Source organism: Pongo pygmaeus, chromosome 2, assembly GCF_028885625.2.
Source record: "Pongo pygmaeus isolate AG05252 chromosome 2, NHGRI_mPonPyg2-v2.0_pri, whole genome shotgun sequence".
NCBI classification, from domain to species: Eukaryota; Metazoa; Chordata; class Mammalia; order Primates; family Hominidae; genus Pongo; species Pongo pygmaeus.
In genome coordinates, this window is record NC_085930.1 from 59,685,519 (window position 1) to 59,698,758 (window position 13,240).

Genomic DNA, 13,240 nt, shown 5'->3' on the forward strand with positions numbered 1-13,240 from the left:
GCGCTGGCAGCGTGCAGTGGGTATGGAGGCTGGAACAACCCAGGGGGCTGGGTGGTCTGCTGGAAGGGTGTTCTGGAGACAAGGAACGGGAGGGCCAAAGCTCAGAGGTGCCCCCTCTGGGAGGCACACTGCTGGGAAGTGCACTGTGCCTTTTTGTGGTTTCAGGGGCTGCCTCGGGCACACTGTGCTTGTGTGGTGGGTCACTTCACCAGAGAAGGTGGCAGGACCAGCTGGATGGGGCGTAGGTGCTGATGTGGGTCTTTGAGGGCCCAGGGCCATGGAGTGGCACTAGGGTCAGAGCTGGAGGTGGCATTGAGGTCACAGGATGGAGGAGAGAGGGCACCAGGCGGCTGGTGGGTTTGAGGAAAGACACTGGGGCAGATGGTCCCTGCTGCCTGCATCCTCACAGGACCCGTGCTGGTGACAGCCTGGCTGTGGCGGAGACTCTGGCCAAGCCCCAGGTTAGCCCGGAGCCCAGGCAGTGGTATGTGACTGAGGTGATGCGGTCTACGGTGGTTCATGGTGGCCCCACCAGGTGTGGCCTCACCAGCTGGAGGCTAGGTTCCCCAGGCAGCTGTGCACATCTGCCCTGCAGCAGGGCCAAGCAGACATGCCTCCTTTCCCCTTTGGAACCATGAGCTCCTGAATTCTCACACAGCTCTGTGAGGTGGATGTTGGCAGATGAGACCAGGGGTTGGGGAGGTCCACTCCTTGCTGAGGGGTTGCTGCTGGGGTAGGCTGGAGCCTGTCTAAGGCAGCCCTGGCTGTCCTTCACCTGCCAGGACCCTGACCTCAGTCTCTGCTCTCTCCTGTGTGCTGGGGGTTGGGGGTGGAAGAGATGGGATTCCTAGGACACCCTCTCCCCCGACAGGTGTGTCTGGCCTGATTCCAGCCCTCGGGCTTCCTGCAAATCCTGTTTTAATTACCCAATTACTGCCAAGAGGAAATCGCTAATTGCTTTTCCAGTATCAAGTTCCTCCTGGCCTTTCTGAGAGTGGTGGGGACCCAGGAAGGAGGCCTAGAACCTGGCCACAGCCGGAGGAGGGGGCAGTCCTGTGAGGGGTGAGGAGGGTCTGGGAGTGGGTCCGCTGGGGCCTACCTCAGCTGTGCAGTTCTGGCTGGGAAGGGGAGGGGCAGGTGGGCTCTGCACCCTGTGGGGGTCCTGAGAAGAGAGGGCAGCAGAGGCTCCTGCCCCTTGGGCAGCCCTTCCTGGGCCCACCTCAGGCTGGGGACAGGTTTGGCAGCTGCCTCTGCAGAAGGGCTGAGAGGTGTGTGAGGCCTCCACGTGTGGGCACCTCCCTAGCTGCTGCCCCTGGTCTTTGCCTGTCCCTACCTCGTCCTGTCCTTCTCCCAGCCCTGGAGCCAGGAGGCAGCTCCACAGGTGCATCCCTGCCTCACAGGAAGGGGGAGGGCCAGGCCCCTGGCTGCCATCATGGGGCAGGCAGAGCTGGGCAACTCCCCTTGCCAGGTCAGGGCCAAGCCGGGCAGCCCCCTGCCTCCCAGCGGCTGGGGCGCGTGCCGGTCCTGGCACATAGCCTGGGCGGCCCAGCCATCCTCCCGGCACCCCCGCCTGCCCTCAGCCCGGAGAATGGGCCCTTTGTTGGCTCTGGGCGGGACGGACAGCTGACCTGGCCGGGCCCTCAGCTGTCCGCCGGCAGCAGTTGGCCAGGGCTGTGGCGGTGATGGGAGTGGGTACAGCCAGCAGGGCCAGCCTGGGGCCTGCAGTGAGCCCTGCCTGCTGTGTCCTGGGGGCAAAGGGGTGAACCTGCTCCCTGGCCTATCTGTGGGGAGGATCAGGTGAGCCCTGTGGTTGTAGGAGGTGCTCAGTCCAGGAGTGAGGGCCATGCCTGGCCTGGCCTGGGCACTGAGAGGCCTCGGGACCTGGTGCCTTGGGACTGCACTTCGGTCTCGGCTCCGAGCCCAGAGTCGACTCGCTCGTGTGCATGTAGGACAGGTACCCCAGGGTTAGACGGTCCAGGCAGAAGCAGGTGGGGACATCCCGTGTTCCGCCAGCCAGGGGTGGGGTGGGGGCCTGGTGCAGCTGAGGGGCATATCCAGGGAGGCTGCTGGCTCTGCTGAAGCCCCTTGGGTCAAGGGGAGAGTCCTCTCAAGCATGGGGCGGCATGCATGGGCAGCGCCAGCTCCTGGTTTGTGCTGGGAGGTGGGAGGGTGGGCTGTTGGGGCCAGTTGTGGAAGGTTCTGGTGGTCTTTGGGGAAAGATTTGCAGAGCAAGGAGGTGGCAGCTGGGGGAGGATTCCAGGGCATGCCTGTGGCCCGGCCCCATGCCCGGGACACGTCAAGCCTCTCGTTTGCTCTGCCAGCTGCCCAGCTGCTGTGGGAGGGTCTTCTGGGCCCAGCCACCTCGAGGGTGGGCTGCCTCCAGGCAGGTGGCCTGCAAGTGGACAGCTGTGGCCAGGGTGTGGGCGTCAGCACGTGGGCTCCCGGCCGGTGTGTGCCCCGCTGTCCTGCCACCCGCTCTGGCCTCAGGTCCACCTGCCGTCTGTGCCCCTGTGCTCTGGTTCTCCTGGAATGCCCTCCTGCTGGGTGCTGGCTCCCCCTTCCCACTTTACGAGCAGCGTCTGTACTCCTCCCGGGTGCAGTTGCGGGTCCAGGGCCCAGGGTTCCTCTGGCAGGTGCTGTGTGAGTCTCAGCTTACCTCCCGTCTGTGTGGTTTGATAAAGCTGGCTTGGCTGCACAGGCCCTTCACCCTGAACTCTGGCTAGGACACAGACACGTGTCCTGGGGACCACTGTCCTAGCTGGATGCCCTGCAGAACATGTGTAGGTGCACAGGGGCCCTGCTGAGTCTGGACCGTGGCGCCTCAGTGAACAGTGTGGGGCCTGCCCCTGCATCACATCCATCCTCTGGTCTGGTGTGCTGTGCCATAGTGGCCTCCCCAATGCCCGGCTCACACTGGCCATGCCATGGCCTCTCCTGGGGCTCTGTCTCCCTGGGCCCAGCCTGTGTGTATGAAGGGGTGGGGGTGGCAGGTGGGTGGACAGATGGGTACATGGCGGATGGACAGCTGGACGCGTGTACTCCCGGCTGCAGCTGTCAGAGCCAACTGTCCAGTCAGCATGCTGCTGGGCGGAGCGGGGCAATCTGGAGCCTGGGGCCCAGCTCCAGAAGAAGCTCCTATGGCTTCTTCCCTTCCTGGGACCCCTCCTTGCACCCCTCACCCACCGTTCCTTGCCTTGGAGCTGGTGTGCCCCCTGGACCTGCCCTTCTCTGACCTGTTTCTTCACCCCTTGGTGTGATATCTGTGCCCCCAACCCTGAGTGGGTGGATGCCTGGCAGGCCGGGCCAGGGTCAGGCTCCGGCATCATGTGGCCCTGGCTGTTGGGGAGGCGGGTCATGTCCTTGTTGAGACACCTCTCAAGTGCTCCCTGCATGCCGGGCCAGGGTCCATCAGCTCAGGCTGAAGGGGCTCTGCTACCAGGGGCAAGAGGGGCCAGGGGCCATATCCCCTGGTGCTGGTAGGGGAGGGGGAGCTGGGGCTGGGCTTCACAGTGGGAAGCCACTGGGGATATCCACAGGGCAGTGAGGATGGAGATGAGAGGAATCACAGTCCCTAACCGGGGTCTTCCAGGTTGGAGCCGCAGATCTGCACACTGGGCACACCTGCCCCAGCCTCCACCCAGTCTGTGTCCTGCCCTCCTCGCCTTCCTGCCCCCACTCCCTGGTGGCTGTCTTAAGCCGCTGGCCTGGATGTGTGGTTGGCTGCTCAGGTGCGGTGATTGCTGTGGGCCTGGCCACCCTGGGTTCCCCTGCTCCCGCCTGGCACACCTGGCCTGGTCCTCATGTAATCCTCAGAACAACTCTGTCTGAGGGAGGCAGAGAGAAGTTTGGACCCAGGCACTGTGGTCCAGAGGCTGGTCCTGGCTGGCATCCACCTGGGTCTGAGTACCTGCCTCTGGCCACTGACCCAGAGCAAGGCAGGGGGTTTGTGGTGCTGGCATCCTAAGCGTCCGTCGGGCAGGCCTTGGGCCAGTGGTCATTTTGAACAAGGACTCCCAATGCTGCTGTGGCTGCAGAGCAGGCAGGCATGGGTGCACTGGGTGTGGGTGTGGGTGCAGTCCAGGCCCCATCGGCAGGGGTGCTGGGCGGCCGTGTCCTGGTTGCTCCTGGGCCGCCCGCTGTCCCTGCATCTCTCCTACCAGAGGCCGTGGGCCATGGCCCTGCAGCCAGTGCAGCTGGGCCCATCCTGGCCACCTCCTCCCCTGCCCAGCTTTGGGCTCCACTCTTCCGGGTCTGGTTTGACTTAAGCCTGCTTGGTGGCGAGGCAGCTGAGCGGATGTGGGGGGTGGCCGGCGGCGCTCAGGAATGCGGCCCTCCCCCTCTCCCAGCCGACAGCCTCTTTGGCCCAGAAACACAGCGCCCCACCCTGGCTGGCCGCCCTCAGCCTAGGCCTGATGGATCGGACTCCAACCAGGGGCTTTCGCTGGGCCCTGCTGCCCTGGACCTGCCCTGCTCTGTAACCGTGAGGAGTGAGGATACAGAGGAGGGGTACTGAGTCTGGGCCTAGGCCCCTGCCCTGAGGTGGAAGTGGAGAGGTAGAGCGGGAGCAGGAGCAGGTCAGGCTGGGGGAAGCAGGCCACAGTCCGCAGCCTGAGAGCCTGCCCCGGACTCAGAGCTGGGCAGACACGCCCCAAGAGTCCCATCTCTGGAAAGCCCCCTGGGTCTCTCTGTTAATTAAATACATTTGTTTGGTAAAAGCAACTAAAAATACTTGCAGCATCGCGAGCTGCAGAGAAGAGCTGGCTAATTAACGCCTGGTTTGTTTGGGATCTGGAATACATTTCCATGCCGATGAGACGCCCACCCTCCTCCACTGCCTTGCCAGGATGCCCCCACCCCTAGGATACCCCATTCTGGAGTCTCCTGGTCCACTGCCCTAGACCTCCTGCGAGCCCTGGCCTCTGCCCCCGACAACCAACGTCCCTCCTTCAAAAGCCCAGCCTGGCCCCAGGGATGGTTAGGCACCCGTGGGACTCCTGTAGCCTTCACCCTGGGTGTGGCCATGCTGCTCCGTGGTGGGTGCTGGGCTGTGGTTGTCTCCAGGCCCTAATACCTTCTGGCCTCTGCTGACTGTTAAAGGGGCTGAGTCCCAGACTGGCCTGTTGGGGTCTGAGTTTGCCCTGCACTGGGACTGGGGCTGGGGATGTGGAGAGTGAGTATGGCTGGCGCTGGTCCTCTCTGCTCATGCATGTCTGGGCAGCTCGGGGAGGAGCTTTAGACCCCTGACCTTCCGTGGGGGGTGGAGCTGGGTCAGGGAGGTATCAGCACAGCCCCAGTTAGGGCCCCTTGCTGCCGCAGATCCTGGTGGACCTCTCAAACCCTGGTGGCCGGCCAGCCCTGGCCTACGAGAGTGTGGTGGCCCAGGAGGGCAGCCCCATCCTGCGAGACCTCGTCCTCAGCCCCAACCACCAGTACCTCTACGCCATGACCGAGAAGCAGGTGGGTGCTGCACCAGTCAGACGGTGTGGCTGAAGGTGGGGGCCTTCCTACCAGGAACCCCAGTCACAGAGCAGTAGGGGTGGGGCCACATCACAAGTTGGGCGTCCATGGCTCCTGGTGAAAGTAGTTTCAAGCTGGTCTGTGCTCTGCCTCCCTGCAGACTTGTGGGCTCGGCTGGGTCTGCAGGGGAACTGGTCTGGTTACCAGGGGCCCCACAGCCTCATTGCTGCCTCCATTTTCTCCTGGGCTGGGTTTGGCATTCCCACCCCTCCCCTGTTGACTTCCTGACCACAGAAACAGATGTGTGAAGGAGAGCAATTTCAGAGGCAGGTGTCACTGGAGGGTTTGGGGTGTGTACTGGGCCCCTGAGTCCTCAGGCCTAGGGCTGGGTCTCTGTCCAGTGGGTCTACCCACGGGGCCTGTGGCTGGCCTGGTCTACCCAGCCTGGTGCCTGGCCCAGCTCTGTAAGGCCACGGACTTGAGTCCCTGGCCGGGCCTGCCTGGAGTCCACCCCTGCCCTTTGGCCCAACCTGGTAACCTCATGGCAGCTGGAGGGTGGGCAGATGGGGCAGGTGGGGCCAGGTTGGGCACACCAGCTCAGGCCAAGCCTCCCTGCCCTTGTGGCTGGCTCGTTTTTCCTCTGCCCCTCCTGGGTGCAGTGGGGTTCTGCCTTCCTGGGGACCTCAGGGACGTGCCTCCGTGGGCACTGGGATGCTGGGCTGAGCCAAGGAGCCAGAGTGAGCTGGGGCCCAGCCTGCCCCTCTGAGCATTGTCTGGGCCTGCGTTGGAGCTTAGGATTGGGGCCCGCTGCAGCCCCCTGGGTTTCCAGGGCAGAGGCCTGACCTGTGCGACCTGGCTTGGCCAGGGCAGGGTCACCAGATCTGCCTTTGAATAGACTGAGAACAAGTGCAGGGCCTCCCTGGGCCTAAGGAGAGCAGAGTAGGGAGTCAGAGGTGAGGATGGTCAAGGACCCTTGGGGTGGTACTGGAGGGGCCTGATACCTCCCCCACCCCAGGTGACGCGGGTGCCTGTGGAGAGCTGTGTGCAGTACACGTCCTGTGAGCTGTGTCTGGGGTCACGGGACCCCCACTGTGGCTGGTGTGTCCTGCACAGCATGTGAGTCTGGGCAGGTGGGCGGGGGCAGGCAGGGAGGGCCATGGTGGTCTCACAGTGGGGGAGGGGGAGCCTGGTGCAGGGCAAGCCACCCCGAGTTCTCTGCCCAGGTCCCACCTGGCAGGCAGGCCCTGTAGGTCTCCCCATCCGCCCAGCCTCAACCCCTCTGCCTGCAGCTGCTCGCGGCGGGACGCCTGTGAGCGAGCAGACGAGCCCCAGCGCTTTGCCGCAGACCTGCTGCAGTGTGTGCAGCTGACTGTGCAGCCCCGCAATGTGTCTGTCACCATGTCCCAGGTCCCAGTAAGTGTGGCACCCCAGGGGGTAAGGTGTGGGGGACAGCCATGGGGACCCTGCTCACCACGCCTCCTGCTGCCTGCCCAGCTCGTGCTGCAGGCCTGGAATGTGCCTGACCTCTCAGCTGGCGTCAACTGCTCCTTCGAGGACTTCACGGAATCTGAGAGCGTCCTGGAGGATGGCCGGATCCACTGCCGCTCGCCCTCCGCCCGGGAGGTGGCGCCCATCACGCGGGGCCAGGGTGAGTGGCCCCAACACAGTGGTGCCCGCTGCCTGGCCAGGTCCAGGGCTGCAATCCAGTTGCTGCCTGTTTAGTGCCTCCCTTGTTCAGTTCCAAGGGCATGTTGGTGACACTCTGACAGCTGATATGGGGGGGGCTCTCACCACCTGCTGGTCTGGGAGTGGAGAAAACCCTCCAGGCATGCAGCCAGAGTGAGAGCCTTCCTACCAGGGAGGTGGACAGCGGATACGTCCTTCTTAGGATTTATCTTATGGGCTCACCATATATTTACAGCAGGAATAGACATAGACACATGAGCATACTTCATCTCCACTACCATAATTATTGCCATCCCTACTGGCATTAAGGTCTTTAGGTGTCCCATGGTGACCCAGAGGGTGGAAGAGCAGGGCAGAATCAGGGTAGGTGGGATGAAGGGACCACATGGCGGAGACCTGGGGTCTTGCTGGGGGCTGCAGGCTGGAGGTGGGAGTGGGTGAGGGGTGGGCTATGTGGGGCTCAGGTTGGGTGGGGGACAGTCTCATGGGGACTTGGGGTGCAGGACCCCTCTGGCTGCCACAGCCCGTTGGACAGTCGCTCTGCAGGCCCTTCCACAGGAGCAGGCAGCCTGGGGGCCTGGGGAGAGCCTCGTGGTTCTCAACCCCTCACACTACTGAGCAGGAGGCAAGCAGGGCAGATCCCAGGCCCTGGTCACCTGGGGGCTGAGGGGGCTGGATGCGTGTTTGATGCGACTGACGGTGGCAGCTAGGAGGGTCTCCGGGCAAGTTGTTCCCGTCTGGACTTGCCCTGTGTGGGAGTCCTGGGCAGGCAGTCCTGGTGACTCAGCCGTGCTGCTCGTGCAGGAGACCAGCGGGTGGTAAAACTCTACCTAAAGTCCAAGGAGACAGGGAAGAAGTTTGCGTCTGTGGACTTCGTCTTCTACAACTGCAGCGTCCACCAGTCGTGAGTGTCTCTAGGCCCCTCCGCTCACCTGGGCCTGGGCTACTTGCCCCACTCCCGTCCCTGTGGTCCCGCTGTGCTCGCTGTCTGCAGACCTGTCCTCATGTGGCCAGGCAGCAGATGGTGATTCCATGATTGGGGCTCCTGAGGCTGGGCGGTCAGGGAGGGAGGAGAGGCCACTGTGAGAGCAGCTTGCAGGTAGAGGAGCCAGCCAGGGCAAGGCCATGAGTGCAGAGGGTGCCTGAGGCTGGGGCAGGCGCACCAGGAAGCAGCGGTCAGAGTGGGCAGCAGTGCCTGCCCCACAGGGATCTTGTAGGGCCCCAGGTGGCTGTGTATGGCTGCAAGGGCACATTGTGCAATGTTGCCACCGTGGTATGGACAGTGGCCCATGGGCACTGGTGTGGAGGGGAGGCGCTCAGGGAGGAGCTGAGGGCTGGTTTGGGGGCCTGAGCAGCTGAGGGCTGGTTTGGAGGCCTGAGCAGGAGCCCAGACACGGTCCCTGGGTGCCTGCTGCTTCTGATTGTGGCAGGCTACTGTTGGACGGTGCAGCATCCAGGTCCCCTCTGGTTGGTGCTGGCCCCTGTGCAGGCCCCCTGCTTGGGCAGGGAGTGTGCTAGGAGGCAGCTGCTACACCTGCTGCCCATTTTGGCTGTGAGCACCCCCAGCCTCAGAGGAAGGATGGGAGGAGCTGGGGGCCTCCTGTGAGTCCCACTGTGAGCCTAGAGGAGAGCCATCACTCCTTCCCTGAACCAGAGGACCCAGGCTGAGGCAGTAGGGTTTGGCCTCAGAGACAGGAGGTGCCTGGTTTTTCAGGTATGCCTTTGTTTGTTGACTGACTCACAGATGGACTCTGTCACAGCTCTTTGTGGAGCAACTGCCGTGAGCCAAGCAGGCTTTTTATTTCCAGGATGCAGCATCTCCTGTCCCAGGTGGGGTGGGGGATCTCTGGGGCAGAGGCCTGGAGGGGGCCGAAGGCTACAGGAGAAGCAGGGTGGTTGGGAGAGCTGGCGGGTCAGGAGATCCTGGAGAGGAGATGGAGGTGGTGTCTTCCTGGAGGCTGTTGAGATGGCAAGGTGCCAGCCCTGTGCAAGGCTGAGTTGTAGGCAGAGCACCTACAGTGGCCAGCCTGGCAGACCCTGGGGTGCATCAGAGGGAAACAGACAAGCTCCTGCCCCGGTGATCCTGCTTTCTGCAGGGAGGTGATGTGCATGGCCCTGTCCAGCTCTGTGGCAGCACATGCTGCTTCAGTTTAAATCTAAGTTTGCCAAAAGGAGTCAAGACTTAAAATGAAGTTCCTTAGTTGCACTAACACATTTCTGGTGTGAGCATCCATGCCTGGCTGGCAGTCAGGTGGTGATCAAGGCTCTGGAGGAAAAAGTGGCAAAGAGGAAAGGGAGCCTGGGGTCAGTAGGGTAGGCAGGCAAGACCAGCTGTCGGGGAGCTGTGAGGAGGCAGAGAGGCAGCCACATTCAGGTTTGGGGGAAGAACTTTCCAGGCCAGGGGCAGTCAGTGCCAAGGCCCTGAAGTGGCACTGTGAATACCAGCAGGGGCGGCACAGTGTCCTTCTGATCATGGGTGACCCCATGTGGTTGCGGGTCCCCAGGCTTCAGCACCCACCCTCTCCCTGCAGCTGCCTGTCCTGTGTCAACGGCTCCTTTCCCTGCCACTGGTGCAAATACCGCCATGTGTGCACGCACAACGCGGCTGACTGCGCCTTCCTGGAGGGCCGTGTCAACGTGTCTGAGGTAAGGCCGGGCAAGGGTGAAGGTCAGGTTTTCAGAGGTGGAACAGAACTGGGTTGAGACATCCCATCTGGGTGTCACCTGAGACCTGGCCCAGGGAGCGCTTGTGGGCGTCTGGGATGTCAACGTGTGGTGCACGCACCACCAGGCTGGGTCAGCGAGGTGACCCTGGATGCCAGCTGGGAGGCCTGTGGGGTCACTATCTTGGCCTGAAGTCAGGCCTGTGGTATTTGTTGGTGACCCCTGGATGTCCTTCGTGACACTCAGGGAGGGAGAAAAGCCTTAGATGAGTTCTGTCCCTGGGCCTCTGTGTTGGGGGCTACAGACACAGGCTCCTGGGTGCAGTTGGGGGCACTGTCAGGCTGCACAGCAGGTACGGGCAGAGCCTGGAGTGCGGGTGCCTGGCTGGGCAGGCACAGAGGCCTCCGTGTCGGGCAGGGGAGCTTGCCGGCCTAGCGTGCCTGAAGGCTGGTGGGTTCTGGAATCGCCAGGCGCTGAGTGGTAATTGCTAGTAATTAGGTAGTAATTATTCCGGGCTGGGCAAGGCACTGGCTTTATGAACAGTGGGCTGTTCCTTCTGGAACCTGAGGCGCTTAGTAGCAGGACAGGGCAGGACCCAGGGCCCACAGGTGCTGAGTGGCAAAGCTAAGGCTGGAGCTGTGGCAGCCCCCACCCCCATCCCCACCGGGTCCGGCTGTGGGTGTGGAGCTGGGACTTGCAGCCAGGTCCCTTTCCTTTGCTGTGGACACTCTGCCTGTTGGCTGGAGGGGGCAGGTTCTGCTTGCCAGGGAGATCTTGGAGGCTGCAGCTGGGCTGCACTTCCCTGCCAGGCTGGGAGCTGGGGGCTGAGGAAGTTGCATGGTGGCCCTCTCTTCTCTGGGTACCTTCTCACAGAGGCCCCCTGGCCCCCAGCATCACCCTCTGGACTGGACTTTTCTGCTCCCTGGCATGACATCAGGGCACAGGACAGCGGTGGAGGGTAGCCCGGGGCAGCAGGGACCACAGTGCCTGTGTCAGGGTGACTGCCTGTAACAGTGGGTGTGCAGGAGCCAGGGACACAGTGGGGCGCTTCTCTGGGGGTGCGGCCTGCCTGAGGAGCCAGGCCAAGGTGTCCTGGGGTATGGGCAGAGCCCACGGTGGAATCTGAGGCGAGAGCTGGTTCTGGGGGCCTCTTGGGCCAGGGAGAGCCGGGCGTGAAGTCACTGTGGGGATGATGTGCAGATGCAGTGGCTCTGGTGCTGTGCGCAGCCCAGGGTTCGAGCTGTGGGGGGCAGCACAGCGGTCGTCAGGGGTGGTAGCAGGGCCCTGGGCAGCTTGGGATGGTTTTGGGACTGAGATAGCCCAATTCCTCAGTGGCGGCCTTCCCTGAGCCCTCTGCATCCATGCCATGAACTTCGAGGCACCCTTGGGGAGTGGAGGAAGTGGGCCCTGGAGTAGTGTCCCTGGGCCTCAGGGTTGGGGAGGCAGAGCAGGCAGGGCTGGTCTAGGGGCGCGTGTGGGGTCACAGGACTGTTTGGGTAGTGGATTCTCTCCACAAATACTTTTTTTTTTAGCTTGAGTCCCAGATTTTTATGGAGCCATTCCTAAGGGGCGTGATGTGAGTCCTCCCGGACTCAGGGCACAATGGCCAGTGGCAGTCGCCCCCCACCAACAAGCCCTCTTTCCGTCTCTTTCTGGTGGGTTCCTCAGGCCACCTCCTGAGACAGGAGTGTACTACATTCAGCTTCCTGCTGAGACAGCTAGGCCTAACCCCCAAGGCTGCCGCCCGCCCCCTGCCCCCATGCTGGGAGGGGGTCTCTGGCCCCTTCTTGTGCCTGCCTGCATGCTGGGGTCTGTGTGTTTTGTCTGAAGGCGGAGTGGCCTGTGCATGTTGATGGGAAGGGCCGCCGGACTGGGGCCATGGAGGCAGCTGGTGCTGTGTGCCAGGGCCTAAGGGCTCCCACGTGGAGCCCCCACCAAAGCGGAGCTCATGAGACACACTGAGAAGTCGGGACTTTCTCTTAGAAATGCCTGTTTCTGGACTCTGCAGAAAGGGAGGGGTGTGGTTCGTGTCTTCACATAACAGTTGTATGTCCCACCAGTCAGCTCCCAGATCTGAGCAAGTCTGTAGACTCCTTGCTTGAAGGGAGGCTGGGGTCCCTTGAGGAAGGAGCCTTGTGCGCTGGCAAAATGCACCTCCCCCATCGTTTCCCAGAGGGACCCCCAGCCTTTTACCAGGGAGACTATGCACTGGGGAAAAGGTTGTAATCGGAGCCTTTGGGGACAACTGGACCTGGCTCTGAAGAAGGACCTCCAGCCTTTTACCGGGGAGACTATGCACTGGGGAAAAGGCTGTAATCAGAGCCTTTGGGGACAACTGGACCTGGCTCTGAACTGTCATTGATCCCAGGAGACCCATGCCACTGCGGGCCTCCTGTCAGAGTCAGAGTCGGGCCAGGTCGAGTCAGAGTCAGTTGATCACTGGAGTTTCAGCCTAGGCCTGACTCAGTGGGCCCCATGGGTGCCGAGCTTCCTGGGTTCTCACTCAGCTGGGTGTTGGGGAGGAGATGGGGTGGGGGTGCGGGGAGCACCTGAGAGGACCGGGTGTGGCCCAGGCAGCCAGTCAGCTTCCTGCCCCTGGCGGAGGGCAGGGGTGGTGAGGGGACAGGCCAGCCTCAGGGTGATGGGGCAGGCAGGTGGGGGCCAGCCACATTGGCCTCGATGCGTGCTGGGCCCACACACTCACACTGGTGTTGGGGTGGGTGGTGCTTTTTCCTGGCTGGGACCTGGGTTCTGGGGGTGGGCCGTGACTGAGATCTCACGCCAGGTGAGCCAGCTTCATGTCTCGTGCTACCGGCCAAGAGGTTTCCTGGACTTACAGGCACCAACAAAGCCCGGGCCTCACCATAGTCACCTTCTGGCTTGCTGCAGGCTGAGCCGCCTGGGCTCCTCTGGGCATTTTTTGGTTGGGTGGATGGTGGGGGCAGCTCAGCTGGTCTCAGACTGACCATTCTCGGGAGCTCACAGGCAGCCTAGCTTGGACTGAAAGGAGTCTGAGTGCCCTGAGCCACCCGTTTTCATGGCTGGGGCCCTAAGGTGACAAGGCCCACGGTGGCCCGTGTCACGGTGAGACTCCAGCCTGAGCCTCAGCATGCAGAGTCACTGGGCACGCCTCAGACTGCCAGGGAGGTACGACATAGGTATGGCCACTGTGTGTGCCGGTGCCTTCCGGCTGCAGCTGTGGTGGGAACACAGAGTTGCAAGTGCAACCCCTAAGTTGGGGCCAGTGGCCCTAGCTGCAAGGTGCCACCACCTGCCTCTCCCCAGTGGACACAGGAGCATCCCTGCAGACCCAGAGATTAGTGGTCAGCTTGCCCAGCTGGGCCTTGTTAACTCTGCTTCCCTGGAGCTCCTGAGGGGCCAGGCCAGAGTCCAGGCCCCCTCTTGGGTCCTGGAAAATCTCTGCAGAGCTGGG

The 13,240-nt window shown here is 62.7% G+C and overlaps 1 protein-coding gene across 2 annotated transcripts in view; it reads left to right on the forward strand.

Annotated features, from left to right (window-relative positions):
- Window positions 1-13,240, forward strand: part of PLXNA1 (plexin A1) — a 54,590-nt gene that overhangs the window by 15,340 nt on the left and 26,010 nt on the right. For both annotated transcript variants that reach the window (XM_063661703.1, XM_054481486.2), the window contains exons 4-9: window positions 5,317-5,457; window positions 6,473-6,573; window positions 6,747-6,870; window positions 6,952-7,105; window positions 7,948-8,047; window positions 9,675-9,789. In XM_063661703.1, coding sequence (XP_063517773.1) covers window positions 5,317-5,457; window positions 6,473-6,573; window positions 6,747-6,870; window positions 6,952-7,105; window positions 7,948-8,047; window positions 9,675-9,789 — 735 coding nt within the window. The remainder of the gene's footprint in view (window positions 1-5,316; window positions 5,458-6,472; window positions 6,574-6,746; window positions 6,871-6,951; window positions 7,106-7,947; window positions 8,048-9,674; window positions 9,790-13,240) is intronic.